This window comes from Archocentrus centrarchus, chromosome 12, assembly GCF_007364275.1.
Source record: "Archocentrus centrarchus isolate MPI-CPG fArcCen1 chromosome 12, fArcCen1, whole genome shotgun sequence".
Classification (NCBI taxonomy): Eukaryota; Metazoa; Chordata; class Actinopteri; order Cichliformes; family Cichlidae; genus Archocentrus; species Archocentrus centrarchus.
Genome location: NC_044357.1, coordinates 7912168 through 7932141, shown reverse-complemented (window position 1 = coordinate 7932141; position 19974 = coordinate 7912168). Strand labels below are relative to the sequence as shown.

General features: G+C 40.1%; 1 protein-coding gene across 1 annotated transcript; it reads right to left on the bottom strand.

The window, feature by feature from the left end:
• Positions 1 to 220: 220 nt before the first annotated feature.
• mtrex (Mtr4 exosome RNA helicase) lies at positions 221 to 19940 on the bottom strand. The gene is made up of 27 exons (XM_030742556.1): positions 19807 to 19940; positions 19379 to 19519; positions 16609 to 16675; positions 16437 to 16499; positions 15986 to 16098; positions 15469 to 15643; positions 15249 to 15339; positions 14414 to 14538; positions 14145 to 14243; positions 13794 to 13908; positions 13579 to 13710; positions 11714 to 11793; positions 11059 to 11169; positions 9395 to 9496; positions 8180 to 8305; positions 7657 to 7807; positions 7284 to 7456; positions 7130 to 7198; positions 6924 to 7049; positions 6718 to 6828; positions 6439 to 6627; positions 5021 to 5184; positions 4001 to 4106; positions 1703 to 1759; positions 1453 to 1615; positions 1130 to 1234; positions 221 to 790 (listed from the first exon to the last, which is right to left on the bottom strand). Exons 1-27 carry the CDS (start codon positions 19905 to 19907, stop codon positions 738 to 740), a joined length of 3108 nt encoding a protein of 1035 aa, XP_030598416.1. The 5' UTR covers positions 19908 to 19940; the 3' UTR covers positions 221 to 737.
• Between the last annotated feature and the right edge of the window lie 34 nt (positions 19941 to 19974).

Sequence of the window (19974 nt, the reverse complement as noted above, 5' to 3'; positions counted from 1 at the left end):
GTTCAACCCACGGAACTACGAGCTGTAGTTGATGGGACGGATGGATGTTCAGAAAATAAGCATAATTTAAGTCAAGCACCACCATGTGTGGTTAGAGCATGGCAGAGTAAGCTGTCGGTTCAAGTCCTGTGTTGCCTTTGCTGGACTGCTGCTACTGTTACAGCTTCCTGTTTACAAATGCCAACATCAAGTAAACGGACAACGACGTGCTTTTTATATAATCTGTAAGTAAGCAAATACAGATGTTTATTGAAAACTGTCAAATATGTACACACATGTAAAAATGATGAAAAATAAAGTCATTTATGAACATCTGGACAGGTGTAATGTGTGTGCTGTATTATGTCATGAGCTTTCCTCAGATTATAGCACAAAAACATTATCAGCCTAATTATACACTTTTTTGTACCATGTAAGCAAAACAAAACATGGATAATCAATGAACTCTGAACACAGACCATATATGAGGCACACAGTGAGCACAACAGTGTGAAACAAGCCTCAACAGGATGCAAACGTTTAGGGAAGTCGCTGCAAGTAACCGGCTTTCCTGCATCGAGGAATTTTTAGCATTCCCAAAGAGGGTTTTGCTGGAGCCAGTGGAAAATCACCAGACCTAGTTTGTTCATTAGGGTTTACTGAGGTTTTACACATTAAAAAAAAAAAAAAAAAAAGACCCTAAAACTCAACCAAGAACCAAAAAAGAAAAAAAACCAAACAGGGTTTACTAAAGGTCACTATAAGTAGAGACTGGCAGCAAAGACGATGTCTCTCTTGATCTTAGTTATTCCTGCAGGAAGAGAAACAAATCATTTCACACAATTTCAAATGTTGACATAACTTTCACATGAACTGATGCATAATCTAGTTGTTAAAAAAAAATATTTTGCTGCTGTATAAACAACTGGTTTCTAAATCAACATCTTCATGTAGTAAATAATGCCTAAGGTTTATGAAGCACAGATGTATTTTAAATATGGGTTTGACAATGAAGCAATAAATATATCAAAAACCATCAGAAACTAGTGAACAATGTCTGTTACAGTATTTAAGGATTTATCATATTAGACTAAATTTTAAAAAGGGAGATCATATTTATTAAAATGAACAATTTTACACTGTTTCTTACCTTCGGCAAACTTATTCTCCAGCTCCGTGTTGCCGATGGCTTTAGCAGCAGAGCACATTTGTCTCAGCACCTCCTCCAGACGGCGCATGCAGCGGATGATGCTCCCTAGACAGAAGCCCAGTGTGTGGATACGTGTATTAGAAATCACATCTGCAAAGCTGACTTTAGAGCCATAATCGAGCATTAATTCCCGTTAGCACATCATCTTGTAGGAATAAACTTGTTTTGCATCATGTATAACACATTACCCTGAACAGTATAGGAACCTGTATCTCTGAATTTTAGCTTCCTGTCACATCTGCAGTGTAAGAAAAGTAACAAACCTTCAAAAACGTCGGTCATCTTGCAGATTTGAGCAAACGTGGCCCCGTTGGCCCAGGCGTAGACCACATCCATCAGGTGGGGTTTGAACTGGTTCAGGTAGGTCTCCTCGTCCACCTCCAGCTTGGCATCCGCAGACACTTTGGCGATGCGCTTCGCACACTCCTGAACACAACGGCAGCAGCGATGTTCACATTTCCACTAAAATTTAAGCCATTCACAAGATCCGGCTTCAGCCTGATGCTGCCTCACCTGCATTTGTCTCAATGGTGCGGCGAGCTGCTCGGTTAGTTTTGGCATCTCGCTGGCCTGGAGGCAAAAATCACTTCATTAAAGGTCTAACAGGAAAATTAAAAAAAAAAAATCTGTTTCATAGTTTCTATAAAAAACTCAGGGAAAGATAAATTCCTATTTTCAAAAAATTAACATGTTGCAATAAAATTACTCTTAAAATTACAAGTTCCATGTGAATTTCAGTGTTATTGAATCATAATTAAGCTTCACAACCACCTTTTCAGAACGTGTCCTTTCACTGACTGGTTCTGGTTAATAACGCTAAATTATACAGTCGTGTGAAAAAGAAAGTACGCCTTCTTTAAAGGTTGTACATATCAGAACAAAATAAAAATAATCTGGTGTTAACACATTTTAAAATTATTTAAACACAACCTCAGATGAACAAACACATATTACACTGTATTATTATTTAGTTAACAAAAACTAAGCCAAACTGCTGAAGCAGTAATTACACCTTTACTCCCTCCATAGGAAATAGCAACAGCCAGGTGCTGCTAATCAAACGCAAAATCAATCAGAAAGTGTGAGCGCCTCTATAAAAACATACATTTTGGCACTTTGCTTGTCTGCAGCATTCAGGTGTGTTTTCACACAATACTGAGGAGGAAAGACATCAGCAAAGATCTTAAAGAAGCAACTGTTGCTGCCCATCAATATATGAAGGGTTATAAGGCCATTTCCAAACAATTTGAACCCCATCATTCTACAGTGAGAAAGATTATTCACAAATAGCAACACAGCTGCCAGCTGGACATTCCAGCAAAATTCACTCTACGGTCAGACTGTGCAAAACTGCAAAAAACCCGAGAGCTGCAGGACAGCGATCCAGGACGCAGCAGCAAATCTACAGCAGAACGGCCAAAGCCAAAGTCCAGACCTCAGCCTGATTAAAATGGTGTGACCTTTAAAAAGCTGTAAACGAATGTCCACAAACCTCAATGAACTGAAGCAATGCTGTAAAGAAGAGAGGACCACAGTTCCTCCACAATGATGTGAAAGACTGATAAATCAATACAGCAAATGATTACTTTAAGTTATTGCTGCTAAATCACTTGTACTAAGTTGAAGATGTACTTAGGTTTTCACACACTGCTTCAGCATTTTAGCCTAGTTTCTCTTTAATAAAGAACAACACTGTGTAATATGTCGTGTATTATTTATTTCAGGTGATATTTAAGAAACAGATTATTTTTTTTAACTGTCCTGATATTAAAACCTTAGAACTGAAAGCCGATGTGCTTTCTTTTTATAGATCCAACCTGGGTTTCATTAAAACATAATTAAAATCACATCTATTTATTTATTTTTAAATCTGACAGCTTGGGGGCAATGACTAATAGGCTGCTGGTGTGTCAGTGTTACAAGCAGCCACAGAAGCTATGGAAACGCTTTATCATGGTCACACAGGACATTAGCAGTGACTCAGAATAATAAAAGCCACAGCAGCATCTAATCAAGTCAGGTGGCTTTCACAGGCCATTATGCTGAGCAGCGATTTGGTGTTCTACCCAGCAAACTAATACTCACAATGCACTTTAGCTCAGTGACTGTTTGGTGTCTCCTTCAAGAAGCTAAAGAGGAGGACAAGAGGTGTGTTCATGTTGGCTCAGTAAGTAATGCTGGTTGTAGTGACTCACATTGTGTTTCAGCCTGTGTGCCTGTCTGCAGAGACAGACATCTAATAATTACTGCAATTTCTTCCTTTTAGTTTCTGATTTCGTCTGAGAAGATCACAGATATGAATGCAAGAAACATAAAATAAATATTTTCAAGTGGACTTCGTGCCAGTGCTGTGTGCTTTAGAAACACACAGCACTGGCCGGGGTCCCGTCATCTCCCGCTAAAATAGCAGCAGGTCTTCCTTGAAGACAGACAACAGCTGACAGCTGTGCGCACACGCAGGTCAAACGCGGCAGCTGCTCGTCATCACTCCTTGTCTGACTGAACATTTGAAGCCAGCTAATAGGAGAGATAATGACAGTGGGATATGGGATTCAGCTCAGTCAGAATTTTTCTGTTCAGAGTGCTGATCTGATGGGAAGCCAAAGAAAAAGTCTGATGCTGGATTGCCTAATTCTGAGAACAAGACAACCTCAAGTTTCTGTTTTGATTGCAAAGCAGGAGAAGGTGGCCAAGAATGCAAAAGGAGCTTGAATATCCAGGAAGGGGAATTAGTTGTTTATGTCGGTGTTTGGGAAAAGATGAACGTTTGCACACAGAACGAGTGATGTGTTTGTGTGTGTTTGTCCCTACGTTTTCCTGGAAGACAAAGCAGGACAGCAGGGCGGTGGCTTGCTCAACTGTCAGATCATTGAAGAGACCATTGAACATCATCTCAGTCAGCAGGAGCTCATCACCACTGAAATGATTTATGCAAAAAAGTAATTATCAAATGAGATTTTATCACTTTATCAAATGTGAACTAAACATCCATTTATTGATCTTTAAAAACAGGAACTAAATTCTATGAAAATATGAGGTGGGACATGGATTAAGAAGAAAGAGCTGGAAGTAGATGTCCCCTCAATCTAAACAACAATTCTCAGACAGCATCTCGACTTAGGCAGTGGTCAGCATTTCACCAAATGAGGTCCAGATTCACGGTCTCATCAGCAACAAATGAAAAGAAGGCTGCAGCAGAACTGAACAAACTGCCAGAACTGATGTGAAACCTCACTTCTAAAGCCTCTTGTAGCATTTTAATTTAAAATAAAAAAGACTTTACACAATATTTTAGACAAGACATCTGTAAAGTAAAGGTTAAAAGTAAATTTTTAACAGATTGCGTAATATCTGCTTAGAAGCTACACCATGCAGCAGTTTCACAACTGCACTGTGGGGGGTGGGAACAGTGCTTACATCACAGAGACTGCCTCCATGTCAGAAACCGTGACTGCTGACTGTGATTAACTGAAAATACTTATTTAGTGCATTCATTCATAGTCTCACATCCCTGCGTATCCTCAGAAGCATTTATCTCATTACACTAATGCTGATTGGCTGATGATCGCAATGAAGATGTTGGGTAGAGCCACCCATACATAATATACCTGCATTGCTATTGCATCCTGAGCTTGATTTTTCACCATAGACTGAGGTGTTCAACTACGTAGCCGTGCAATTTGGTGCAATCACAACCAATGAAGATGTAATGAGATAAATGTTTGAGGAATACGCAGAGGTGCATCCCATAGTGAAACATCTCATGTCTCAGGTGTGTGTGTGTGTGTGTGTGTGTGTGTGTGTGTGTGTGTGTGCTCCGCACCCCCTCACCTGCTAATTTCGCAGGCGACCCGCCCTTTCATCTCGATGACATCAGAGGGACTGGCAAAACCGAGTCTTCGAAGAACTCTCTTTCTGCACTTCAGCTGGTCCATCTGCAGGATGGTCCGAGCTTTCTTCAGCTCTCGTTTGGCTGTTCGAACATCTGCTGCGATCTAAAACACAGTCACATACGCGTATTGTTATTCCATGCAACGTTTTTCATATGCAACTTGTTGAATTTCTTTCAGGGTTTCTTAAAAAGCTGTACGATAAGTACCAGCTGTCCTGCACATCAGATCATTTCAAGCCCTACTTAAGCTGACACAGTGATGAAGAAGAATGTGAATGAAAATTGCAACAGAAGTTCATGTGCACACACTTCAACCTCTTATCGTTACAACATACACACAAAGATTTCACCAGCACAACTTATCAATCAAAGCAAGAAACTCAAACTACTCTGTACTCTGATAAAAAAAAAAAACATTTAACTGAGTCTTAATACTTCACCCTTCAGTCTACACAGCATCAAACTGACATCAGTTTCACTAAGCATGACGTAAGATAATTGTTTAAGATGTGGTGAATTCAGCCAGTGCAACCTGCTTTGCTAAACAAATAAGCTAAGTGAATTGTCACAAACATTGGCACCTGTTAAGGCTGAACAGCAGAGATGAAACTGAGGATTAGCTGCAGGGGCTTTTCAAGAAAAGCAAAATTAAACAAAATTAATCTACTAAGCTTGCGGATGTAGGAATAACAAACAACGTTCTTGCTTTCATCCTGCATGCACATATTTGACCACAATTGAAAACTGTCAGTTGAAAAAAACCCCAAATAAAGTCATTAATTCTAACAAAAAGATACAGTTGTAGATAAATACAGAAGTTTAAACATCCAAAAATTTTGACTTGTAACTTGTGCTGTTGGATTAGACACAAACCCTGCTTGCCTCAAGGCAACATCAACCAAAACAACCCATCATCAACCAAAAGCAGCAACAAATAACCAAAAGTGATCCGTTGTTTCAACACAAAGGTCAGACAGACTGTGCTCCTATACAACAACAAGTTGCTAAATGCGCATAGGTGTTCATGAGCATATAGCTCTACCCACAAACGCCACCAGTTGACACAGTGGATTTCCTATACAGAACCCACCATCTAGAACCTAGCAGGGGAATTCAACTCCAAAACTTAAAGCCACCACTGCATCCACAAACTCAAGATATATGAGCAACCAGGGACTGGCTGATGAACCTCTCTCCCAAGCCTAAAATCAAATACCCGTGTGCATCTCCTCGAAATACTTCTTTTTATGCAAACATCACTTACCAGGTAAATACAAAACCAATACAAGTCACTGCAAATTAAGGCTTAACATTTAACAGGGCTTCCCATGGTCTGATGTGTGATACAGTTTCTCACCAGAGCTTTCTTCTCACAGAGAGAATAGACAGATTCCAAGCTGGGGTCACTGTGCAGAGGGTGGGTGTACATGCGGTGCTCAAAGGCCTCGATCTTCTGAATAACTTTCTTTAGTGCGGGATCTTTGATACCCATGTCATCTATGGGGTCGAGCAGAGGAACGCCATCTGGGAAACGTTTCTGCACCTCCTGAGGACAAAATGATTGGAGGAAAAGAAAAAAATCTAAATAATTTATGTTAATATTTTCAATACCTTGAGAAATGACTCCACTTTGTACCTGTATGGACTTGAGCATGAGCTGTCTGTTGTCATAGGGCCTCAGGTCCTTGGGGATGTAAAGACGAACTGAGCTGATGGAAGTGAGGAGATGGAGCATCACTGGAACCACCTGGGCAGAAAAAAAAGTGATTATAACTATGATGATCCTATTTGTGTATGTGATATACGTGCAGTTATGTGTGTTTTTGTGACCGTTTCACCCACCTGCATCTCTCCAGTCTCCCCTGGAGCAGCAGGTTTAGCAGCTTCAGTTGCAGCATTTTTCACACTGTCCTTACTGCAGTGGACCAAAACCTCCACTACATACAGCGGCTCTGAGTCTGTACTCGTCTAAATGGGAAAATGTGTATTAGTCACAGTTACCTATCAGCGGATTCATGCACAGTTGACAAAAAGTGCCACTAACTTACCTTAGAATTGGTCTTCTTGCAAAAGTTTACAACCACTCCCCAGCCAAAGTCAACATCTTCATTTTTTACCTGAGAGATGAAAATACAGACTTGTTAAATGATGTGAAAAATGTTCCATTACTGCCAAGCTGTAAGTCTAAGTGTGAAGCTGTACCTTGACAAGTCGCCCAGGCTGCAAGAAGGGCAAGCAGTATTTGGGTTTGTGGATGAACTCTTGGATATCTTTGCCCAGTTTGGCGAGTTGCTGCCTGATTTTAAAGTAAGTGACCACATTCTCTTCGTTGGGAATCTCAATGGTGTGGTACTGCTCCTCCAACTTCTTAATTTCTACACAAAAACAATCAGCAATTTGATTTATCTTAGAAGTAGTCCATAATTAACTCATACCAGACACTTGATAATTACATGACACTCATCAGCTAAATGAAAATAACATAAACATGCTAGTGAAGTCAGTGATTGCCATTTTTATGCATGTCTACCAGTGACTGTCTCCAGTGCGCACAAGTGCATATGGAAATGCTTACTCTCCACTACACCAGGCAAAGCTCTGTAGTGCTGGAACTGGTAGAAAGACTTCTCCAGCATGTACTCTGGGTTGATCTCCTCCACACGCAGCAGGTTGAGAACCATGTTATAGGTTAGGTGGAAGGCACTGTTCAAAGGATCTGCAGAACCCTGCACAGCAGGATGAAATCATAAATACATTAACTGGACCAAAATACAGCTCGTGTGTTCTGATTAAACTGCCAGGATTTTCTTTTTTCTTGCAATTCTTTATTTTCAAAGTTCTTGTTAATACAGAAAAAAAAAAAAAAAAAAAAGATGAATAAATAAAATGCCAGGATTTTCATACACAACTTAACAGCCACTTCTGACAATTTTGATTCAGTGGACCAAACAGATTCTTAGTAGGACTGTAAGTTATATGACAGTGCGACTGCAAATGCATCAAAGAAAAATGTGTACAGTACTCGAGAGGTTTGAAAGGATCAGATTATGATAAATACTAAAAGCTGAAAGCATTTGAAGCAGCCAGGTTAACAGTACCTTGAGGAGCTGTTTGCCCACAGCTGGGCTCATCTTCTCGTCCACCATGAAAATAACAATCCCTCTGTCATCCATTCCTCTCCTCCCAGCACGCCCAGACATCTGGATATACTCACCTGATGTAATCTAGACAATGAGAAATGACACATGATGTTATAGATCCCCTCCCAAAGCATTGGAACAGTGAGGCCAATCCCTTTATTTTTGCTGCAGACTGAATATGAACAAAAGATCAACATCTCAGCTTTTATTTCCAGGTATTTACATCTGGATCAGAGTTCAGAAGACAGCACCTTTTATCTGAATCCACACATTTTTCTTGTGAGCACAATTATTAGAACATGTGACTGACAGGTGTGTTTTGTTGCCCAGGTGTGCCCTGTTACACTGATTATTCAAACATTAAATGGTGCTGAATTTCTACGCTCAGTTTCAGAGTTGGGCTTTGCCTGTGCAGACTGCATTTATAGTTAGAGGACTAACAACATGAAAACCAGAGAGCTGTCTGTGGGTGAAAAACAAGCAAGTGTAAAGCTGAGAGAAGATGGAAAATCAATCAGAGCCATTGCACAAACCAACCAGTTTTCCAAAAGCCTTTGAGAACTTTTCATTGCATCACACATGGCTCTGACTGAACTCCACTCTTCTACTCCTTTTTTACAAAAACAAACAAGAGTTTAAATGATCCAATCTTCATTTCATACATTCCTGAAAGCAGCTCTTGATTTGGAAGACAGATTTTTTTAGGAATGAGGGTGAAGTGTGAGTGCCTGCGTGGAGCTTTGGCACCATCAGAAGCAACAGATGTTCCCGATGAGCCTCTTGGAGGACAGTTTCACTCTCCCTCTCATTCTCTTCAATCCTTACGGCACGCTCTTATAAGAGCCCCCAGCTCTTATAAACAATACGTGGCTGTTTATGTGGCAATGCAAGCAGCAGCACTTAAGGACGTCATAAAGGCTTCAGATCAACACCGTGCAACAACTGCACACAGGACGGGGCAGTTTTAAAGCACCATTTATGGGGAACTTTGCATTTTACCACCTTTTCACACAAGGCATCAAAGGGCAGCTTTCTCTCTGGATTTGAACTTTTCCGGACACCTAAACTACCACTACTGCTGAAAGGATTCTCTATTAGAGACACAATATGCAAAAAAACAAAACAAACAAACAAAAGAACAAACAATCGTGGTGTGTGAATGTGTGCTCTTACAAAGCGGTGATTCTTGCCATCAAACTTGCGTGCACTGGTGAAGAGCACGGTGCGAGCTGGCATGTTGATGCCCATGGCGAATGTCTCTGTGGCAAACAGGGCCTGGAGTGGAAACAAAGAGTGTTAAGAAAAGCTCATCTCAATATTCAGACAATATCATATTCAATTCAGCATCCAAGGTGCTCTGTGGAGTTCTCATTTACAAATATATGCTCCTCAAAATGTAAATCCGTGTGTCCTCGAGGCCTAATAAACAGGTCCAGAGTGTTTTATTCCTTATAAAACAATTTTTTTTTAATTATTTTATTATTATTTTGTCCAATAAGGGCACACCAAGAATAACCAATCAAGCCAAAAAAAAAAAAAAAATGTGGAAGATTTTCCCACAGAGGAAGGTTTGAAATGTTCAATCTGCATGAACTAAATCTTAACATCTCTTTATGCTGAGATTTCTAATAAAAAGCCTTTATCAGTTACTTGACTTATATCTAGGTTTGGAATATAACTAAAAAAATTCAAATATTCCTCTGTTGCATGAATGTTTTTAATGATGTTGTCATCTTCGCTGCCATTTCTGGCACCTTTCCTTTATTTCACAGTGTTATGCCACTGACTGATCAGTAAGGAAACAACCAGAAATTGCCAAAAGGGAAAGAGTAACTCTGTGGTTAACTTGAAACTGAACAGTAAACAGTAGACCATTTGCAGATCAGATGCTCTATCTGCTCTATAAATACTGAAATTTTTCTTATGCAAGCAGTTGTCCCAGAAAGAAATGGGTCATTAAGTGTTCTTTTGTTCCAAAATACAGGTCTAGCTGTCATAGGACTGCAGGACTGTGAAAAACCAAATGCACTCCACGATTCAAGAGCTTGCAGAACCACCTTTAGTAACAATAACCTGAAGTAATTACTCTCTGTATGATTTTAACTGTCTCTCTCTCACTCAGAGTGGAGGAATTCTGGCCCACTCTTCTTTACAAGATTGCTTATAAAATGCCCACACACTGAGGTTTGTGGGCATTTGTTTATGCACAGCTCACTTAAGGTACAACCACAGAATTTCAATCAGACTGAGGTCTGGACTTTGACTGGGCCACTGCAACACCTTCATTCTTTTCATTTTCAGCCATTCTGTTGTAGATTTGCTGCTGTGCTCGGGATTATTGTCCATTTGCATGATTCCACTTTATCCAAGCGTTAGCAGCGGCTGCAAAACAAGCCCAAATCATCACTCCACTACCACTGTGCGTCACAGTTGGGACAAGGTGTTTGTGCTTACATGCTGTGTTTGGTTGTCACCAAATGTAGCACTGTGCATTCTGGCCAAACATCTCCACTACCAACAACCAAACTCCCACCACTTCTGCTATTATAGGAGGTGTCACAGCTGCTGATCAACTATTCAGGTGTGATTGATTAGCAGCATCTGGCTGCTACTGACCCTCTTAATTCCTTTGGAAGCAGTAAAAGTGTACTTTATTTCTCACAGGTCTGAATAGAGTCCTGTGAGTCCATGTCAGTGAATCAGCAGATACTAATATTTAATACTTAAATTAAAGCCTTTGAAATACAGTTTTGTGAAGTCAGTTACAAATAAAGTCTGTGCAGTAGCCCTGAAGAGGTGGACAAAACTTCTCATTAAAGTTAGAACCACTGTTGTACCTTGAGGAGGCCTTCGGAGAAAAGGATCTCTATGGTCTCTTTCAGGATGGGCAGTAGGCCTCCATGATGGATCCCTATCCCCCTCTTTAGCAGTGGCAGCACATGCTCGACCTGAAGAACACAAACAAGCTCATTGGTGCTGAATTCCTTACTTGGTGACAGTTTTGATCACTTGATCACAGCTGGTGAAACCAAGGAAACAGGATGGAAGAGCATCCCTAACCCTCAAAGTGGAAAAGTGTGTTGTAGGGTTGGGCTTTGTTGTTTCTCGTGCTGCAGCGGTCTGCCCACCAACAGCTATTACCGCATAACGTGACTCATCACAGCAGGGTAAAAAAAAAACAAGGAGCTCAGTGTTTGAGCCCATGTTGACATTAAGGTTGTCTTTCCTGGGCAGAAAAGGGAATCTGAGGAAATTGATGAGGAGATTTGCTGAGGATTTACAAGGTGTCAACATCAAGTTTATTTGTCACATGCACGGTCATACAAGGTACCACTAGCAGTGAAATGCTTTGACGACTATCCTTACACAATAGCACAAGATAAAGAGATAAATAGGATAATCACGAAAAAAAACAAACAAAAAAAAAAAAAAACATGTCAAGCTCTGAGAAAGTTGAGTGGGAGAACATGTAGAAACACCAGTCCTGCTTACCTGGGGTAGTTTCTTGTCCTCATCTGAAAGACAATCCACTGCATTGCTGAAAACCTCTTCTACCAGACGTTTCTCATCATCTGGAACAAAGAAACTAAATATTAGCACAAAACCATTTCTTACAGCTTTAAGCAGTCCAATTTAAGCCATTTTAAAATGTTCAAATATAATTAATCTTGGCATGCAGGGTTAATGCGGGACAATGGAGAGAAGAGATTTTGGGAAATTGCCTACAAGGAAACTTCTGCCACCTGTGTTTGAGCAAGTCTGATTCTGGAGTTTTTGTGCTAAACACACAGTATTTGCTGTTGGTGGTTAGCTGTCTCTGTCCATGTCACAGGTCTTTACTGATGAAACTCCATGAAAAGTCTAGTAATTGCAAATATAATGGGATTTTTATGTAGCCATTAAAAAAAAAAAAAAGCATATGATAACTTCTGATAACTTCTTTCTTAAACAAGAAAAACAAAGATTCTGTTGCAATGCCAAAGGTGTGCGCCTTTATGTCCTTTTTCTGATGTCACACTGTGTGCTGTGTTATTTTCTGGAGTGTTGGCCAACACTTCTTTATAATTAGAGTTAAACTGCCAGCTGTTGCTCTTGACTGCGCTTGAAGTGTTTGCTTTTATTTATTTTGCATTTTCATGTAGACAGATATTTTTCAAAATGATCAAAGAAAAAAAACCCTTGTTTTAAATGATACCCGTGCACGTAACCTTTTTCTCTACTGAAATGACCTCACTGCTGTTGCTCGATCATTATCTGTCCGGTTTTCCAAGAAAATCAGATTTGCTGAGAGAACTCTCAGAACACATGAAACCTGTGAAAATGAAAGATTATCTTTGGCGCAGTCTTTCCATTTGTTTTGTGCAATACTGATAAATCACTGGCAATCTTCAATGCTGGAAGAGCTCATTATTAAAACAAACCTTCTCATTTATAATACTGTCACATGGCAGGAAAAATAAACCAAGACAGGGAAGCAAAAGGATTTCTCAATTAAGACTTCATGAGCATGTTTGACTTGGAGCAGGTGGATGTGAGCCAAGCTCAGTCTGCTGCTGGATTGTCTCCAAACATGCAGAGATTTGTTCTTATGAAGCAACTCCTCCACTTATCCACTGGACCAAACAGCAGCGCCAACCGTGAAGGCACAATAAGCTACATTCATGGCACTCAGTGAGGAGGATTCATTCAAACTGCCTGCCAACAATTCAGAAATTTGGTGAGTGGTTTTGTTTGCTGAATTTCTTCCATCTCCTTCCCCAGCTCTGGGGACAAACAGAAGGGTTATGAAATTTCAGCGGGCAAAGACACGCTGTTTCAGTGAGACCTTTATACCTGATAAGTGACAAATGCAGTGAAGCTATTGCTCAAATAAAAGTAGTTACCTGATAATACTGAGAGCACTAGGATGAGCTCCTATTTAGTGAATTACCACTAATTATTATTTTGGGCTACAAGGTCAGAGTGTAACTTATCAGTTATTTTTTAATCTTGCTGTAGGGGGAAGAAAAATAAATAAATCACCAAAAGGGTTTGATCTGTAATATTTAGAAGCTGACTGACATCAGCTGACTTCACTTGATTCAGAAACCAAACAAAGCTACAAGCTACAAATGCCAAAAACAAATCACTTGATATCAGTCTATCAGTTTAGTGGTCAAAGGTCAAGTTTTAGTTAGTTCACACATTGCACTCATCAACCAGCATGTTTGCAAAGACCTTCTCAAAGGCTACCAGTGCTTCCAGGACTGCAAACAACTTCACTTACTGGCTATTCTCACCACAGACAGGCACACACCTTTGCAGGGAAAATAAATATACACATACACACTTTCCTGAGTTTCCAGAAATACACATACCCCTGTTAAAGTCCAGTTTGGCCACCTGCAGAGCGTAGGCCTCACACTCTTTCTTACTGAAGCTGAAAATAATGACTGGCTGGAAGTTCCTCTCCATGATCATCTTCACTATCTTGAACACACTGGATGGGCCTGATGAAAGCACACAGACATGCAATCTTATATAAATTACTGCATCAAAGATTTTTAATTTGAAACCTAGCAAACCCACACACCTTTAGTGCCTCCTTTCCTTCCTTTTGGGTCCCACTTGGCACCTCCAGTCCCGGGATCCCCAGCATCTCTCAGCACCTGCATAGCTGTGTTGAAATTGTCCTCCCTGAAGTCTCCCTGGAGAAAAAAAACATACAAACACAAACAAAAAATTGTGCTGCATCATGCATTATCATTTTAACTGTTATTTCTATTTGATGCATCCAAACAGAAAACAGTTATCTTCCCCCCACTTATGTAAAGCATAAATGTCTGAGGACAGAATTATCAGTGAAGACGAGTCTCAGTATAAAGAGTCATTAATTTATTTCTTCTGACAAACCCTAATGAGTGTAGTTTTCATGTGTCCTTACATTCTCATCAACCACCAGGTGGAGTCCATCACCCCCTGCTGGGAAGATATAGTGTTGCAGCGGAGTGGGGCGGTAGTCTGTGTAGACCACATGGCACGGCTACAGGAGATATTAGAAGAGCACAACTCAACAAATACGCAAACACAAGACAAACACAAGGAAATGTTTCTCTAAAGCACTCATATAAATAGATAACTGTCACTTTCTCACTCAGACGGAGCATCATAAGCCTTGAAACTAATATACTCTGAAGCAATACAACATCCCACCTGCTTGTGTAAGTGACAAATCCACTCAGCAAACTGTTTGGCATTAGGGATGGTGGCTGACAGGAAAACATAATGCACATTATCGGGAAGAAGAATGATGGTCTCCTCCCACACCACACCACGCTCTGAAATTCATAAACCAGTGGGATACGTTAATAACCAGGAGTCCTCATGCAACATCATTTTCATTGTCATTTACAAAACTGCTACCAGAGTAAAAATAAACTTTCATTCTACCGATCTTCAAGTGCTGCTTTTAGAAACCAGTAAAGGAAAAGATGACGTGAAAGGCATAAACAAGGATTTTTCATGCGCTTGTTTTGGGCTACTTTGCTTCCATCACTTGTCTGTGCTCAAACTAACATGTTTATTTTACTGAATTTTCACAAGTTTAGATCTATGTAAATGAATGTATGTTCAATTTGACAATATCTCATGTATAATTTTTTGAAACAGCATATTAGAAAACAGAACATACACTATATGGACAAATGTATTGGGCCACACCGTAATCTCTGAATTCATGTATTTTTGGTGTCATTACTACAGGTGTGTTAAATCAAGCATCAAGCCATACAGTCTGCCTTTATAAACATCTGTGAATGAATGGGTCATTCTAAAGAGCTCACTGAATTTGAGCGTGATACTGTAATAAGACGCCACGGTTACAGCAAGTCAGTTTGTGAGGGAGAAGCTGATTATCCATCAATAACTCACTCAACACGAATTCTGTTTGTACGCAGGAGAAAATCTATTTGATTCTTCCACATTCAAACCACACTGAGCACTGATTAGTTTACAGGTTGTCTGCATCGCTTTTCTAATCTATACACACCCGTGTCCCTCATGTAATGGATCTCATCGAAGATGACCCACGCCACTTCCCTCATGATCTCAGAGCCTCGGTACAGCATGCTCCTCAAAATCTAGAGGAGAAGAAGAAGCTTATCATTTGACAAACTTCTGGTGCTCAGCAGAGCCATTAACCACCCTTCAGTAACGACATAAATATCACATCTAATAATGACTCAGCTCCACACAAAACAGTTTCCCACCTCTGTTGTCATGACGAGGCAAGAGGCGGTGGGGTTGATGGTGACGTCACCGGTCATCAGTCCCACATCTTGAAACTCTTCGTACATCTCTCTGTACTTCTGGTTGGAGAGGGCCTTGATGGGGCTGGTGAAGATCACTCTCTGCTTCTCTCTGAGAGCAAGTGCAATGGCATATCTGCAGGGAGATATCAGAGAAAGTGAATCAGGTGTTTAAATAAGGGGAAAAAAGGAGAAACTGTTTTTTTTTTTTTTTTTTTAAGTAGTATTTTGTTTAAACTATCAACATCCGCTGAGCACAGCTGCTGACCCTTCTTCATTTTTGTAAATATGAAACAGTACATGAGGAAAATGTTCAAGGTAACACACCCAGCTGCAATTAAAAGCAAATACTTAATATTAAATTAAATCCGTCTGTTGGCCAATCAGTGGGATAGAGATTTAGCTAAATATAATCAATTGGAATGAGAAAGAAAACGTGATATGTTAGCAGTACTATATACACACTGATGACACTCACTCAGCACAAACAGTCTTCCCTGCAGAGGTGTGTGCAGACACAAGCACAGACTGGTTGTTGTCAATACACAAAATGGCCTCCCGCTGGAAAGGATCGAGAACGAAAGGGTACTCCTGCAAGACGAGTAAGATGTATCAAAACAAAAGGAAAGCACTCCCATGGTAAACTTGTCTTATAAACTCACAAGAAGGTAGACAATGCACATTACAATTTTATTTTCTCCCCTTAAAATGTTACAGTTGTATGCATTAAAGTTGTGATAACATTCAACTTTCTGCTGTTCTCAAAGTTGGGATTATTTGCAGTGATTAGTTCTGGTGAGGCATGTAAAATCTATTAACCCCCAAACCTAAAAGGAATGCTTAAATATGTAATTGTATTTGTGTAACATTCAAAACTAAACAAACTAAACTGACTCCATAAGAAAAAGACATTTAAAGGCCCCTTATACCTTGGCTGCTTTTCCCACTCGTGGTTTCAGAGGTTTATATTCTTCACTGGCTGGAAGAGCAACCTGTCAGGGAAGAACAGAATTTGAAACAATTATCTTTCTTTTAATTTGGTTTTAAAAGGATACAATACATATTTAAAAAAAGAAGAGCTAACTATGTCATATTTTTTACCTCGTGTGAGCATCCTTCCACTGTTTCAACCTGCTCCACTTTTACCTGAGGCATAAATTCTGCAAGACTGAAACAAAGAAAGAAGAAACAACTTCAAGAACATATTCTGTAAGATCTCAAAGCAAAGACTCACCTGCCATTACAGTAGCTTCTTGAAAAGGAAGGATCTGAACTTAGCTGCAAATACTGAGTGATGTCTGAAGACTAGAAACACTTCGTGTAACCTAAGAGTACATTAAAGCATCACAAACTGCATCTACCAAGATCTCCATAAAGTTGCTTTATAACCATTAAACAGTTTTAAAAAAACATTTTATAGCCTTCATATATATTAATATATGAACCTAACCATTTGACAGCTGATGTGCAGATCAACCAATAATTAAAATAACCATTAGCTACAGCCCCAATTCAGCCAAATGTACTTGGAATATTAACAGTGTGTTATGAGGCCCTCTAACTAATCAGAGGTTATTTAGCAGTTTTTAGTGGAAGAACTTGCAGCGTCCAACCCAAAGGTGGTGAATCGGGTACTATAACTGGGAGAATTGTTGTCATTTTTTTTCCTCCACCACACTGAGTTGTGCACAGTGACGTTGCCTCCCCGAGTGAACATTGTCAACATGCAACTTTGTCCACAACCCCCAAAATGCAATTCAATAACATTTTTGTGCATGTAGAAGTAGTTAGAAGAGGACTCACAGAGAGCCATCAAAGCACTTGCCAGCAAGTGCAGGTCTGCAAGACGAGCCAACCTCAAAGAGGATAGAAGCCAAATTTAAAGTTACAGTGCGGAGAATCTCACCAATAGATGTCACTAAATAGCAAATGGAAGTCAATTTACTGGAATTAGTGAAACTTTCTTTGAAGTGAATCAAACATTGTTGAGCCTGGACACAGCAAATAGACTCTCATACAACGTGAGAATGGAATCAAACTGTTTATCAGAGGGAACATCAGATTTTTAGGAGACACAAACCTAAAATTAGCTGGCATAACGTTAGCTTACAACCAGCTGTTGTTGTTTAGCCGGCTCGTTGTCAGCTGTCTGAAGATGGGAGGATCACATGTCCGTTGTCAGCTGTCTGAAGATGGGAGGATCACAATAACTGTGACAATAATGGGAATAAATGAACCTGTTTATGTATATTTTGTGTGTTAGAGCCCTGACTTCAGTTCAGGATATGAGGCTTGAGGTGAGGAGTAAGAGGATGACATTTTATTAAGATGTCAATCAAGCTGTCTCTTTCTCACATTTTTGCTTCTTTGGTGTAGGGGACCCCCTCACAGATGATAAAACACAGTATGATCCTTCATTTTTTTTGAGTCTGAAGGTGCAGACATGAATTAAAGTTTGTCTCTACGGCACACAAACACCTGCGAGTTGTCTTCTCCTCCTCCTTTGGCATACTATGTATGTGGCCAGTCTCTAGCCATGTACATGGGCGGAATGGCGATGTCCATCTCAGCAACTGTATTCAAGATGGCGGGGCAACATGCCAGTTTCACAAACTAATACCCGCTCCTATGTATTTTAATGGATGTTAGTGGAAGTTCACGAGAACGCATCAGTTTGACGGAAGATGTAATTACACACTTATCAATGTATATTTCTGTGTACAATATTTTTTCTATGAAATAAGCTAAGAAAAATAAAGAAGGGCCTGGGTTTGAATCCACCCTCTGGTGGGGGCCTTTCTTTGTGGAGTTAGCATGTTGTCTGTGTGGGTTCGAACCAGGTACCATGGCTTTGGACCCAAAGTCCAAAGACATGCAGTTAGTGGGGTTAGGTTATTCTAAATTGCCCATAGGTATGAATGTAAGTGTGAATGGTTGTCTGTGTTAGACCTGTCGAGGGTGCAGTATACCCTATGGCAGCAGGGATAGGCTTCAGTTGTTGTCTGCTGCACCGCTCTTGTTTTGGCATCCTATTGACTTTTCTATGGGAAAACCTTTGGTTTCAATGAGAAATTGGGGCAATATTCGTGTCATTTTTTGTTGACAAGCGGTTGATTAGTTAATGGTTAAATATACATTTGATGACAGCTTTCCATTTGCCATCCTTCTGCCTCTCTTTTCTGAAAATTTCATTCAAATATCGTTAAAATCAAAGGAAAAATGTGAACTTTTCTGCTTGTAAGTCACAGCTTTCATAATGGTAAAACAATAACGTGCAATGGGAGTAGTTAATTGGCTGTAACTTCATAATTTTTTGGGCTACTGATTTGGTTTTGGTATCAAAATGCATCTTTTTCCATGCTTTATGGTAAATGGTAAATGGACTAGCTCTTATATAGCGCTTTTCTACTCAGTATGAGCACTCAAAGCGCTATTACAACATGTTTACATTCACCCATGCACTCCCATTCATACAAGCACTTCCATGTTTGCTAAGCTAAGTGCTTTTAATTAACTATCATTCATACACATTCATACTCCGACGGGACGGTCGGAGAGCAACTTGGGGTTAAGTATCTTGCCCAAGGATACATTGGCATGTAGCCTGGAGTAGCCAGGAATCGAACCGCTGACCTTCTGATCAGTAGGTGACCTGCTCTACCTACTGATCAGATCTGCACGGGTTTCAGATATATTTGGAAAGAATGACATTTTTTGTAACATACCTATATATATAGTGGAGTTAAAGACACCAGTTTAATCTGACAGGCTGTGAAATACGAGCATCAAGTGGCTTAAAGAAAAAAAAAAACTTAAACTGTCAACAGATCACTGACACCCTGCTCGGACACAACAAAGCTGCACTTCTTACTTCAGTTCATTAGCCGAGACTGCCTCATGTCGAGGTTTCTTCGCAAACACCACCTCCTCTCCACCGTCACTGTCTGCCTCTCTCTTAACTCGGGCAGACGGACCAGCATCTCTGTCTGTGTCGTTTTTGGCTGCAGTTTTCCTGGAGAGCAGAAACACACAAGCTGTTAGCTAAGACACATCATTCACCTATGAACGGCACGCAAACACTTAGCTACACCCTTGAAATCGATGGAAATGGGTTCAAAGTTATCTATAACATAATAAAGTCTACTTTATTAGCCCAAGAATAAGCCCTTTTTGTCCGGTGTTTCTTTAACGAGCCAAAGGCTGTTTCTCTGTCAGGAGCACACATGATGCTACTTTCCCCACGAAGAATAAAACCTGCAAAATAAAAACACGAAGCTTTTCTCCGAAAAACGTACTTACCCCGTTTCTGTAGACACACAAGCCGGTACTTTTTTACTTGTCGCAGTTTGTTGCTCATCGTCAAACACGCTGAACAAACCCTCTCCGAAAGAGTCCGCCATGTTTGTTAGGGGCACACACTTCCCACAATACAACACGAGGTTGTTTCGGGTAGTACTTCCGCTACGG

Bases quoted from the DNA above. Each gene is read 5' to 3' on its own strand.
- mtrex (XM_030742556.1), bottom strand. From the start codon at position 19,907: ATGGCGGACTCTTTCGGAGAGGGTTTGTTCAGCGTGTTTGACGATGAG. The intron at 16,099-16,436 runs GTATAAGGGGCC...CTCGTCTTGCAG, and splicing joins GAGTGGGAAAAGCAGCCAAG to GAGTACCCTTTCGTTCTCGA. The intron at 1,760-4,000 runs GTAGGGACAAAC...TTTTGCCTCCAG, and splicing joins GCTTTGTCTTCCAGGAAAAC to GCCAGCGAGATGCCAAAACT.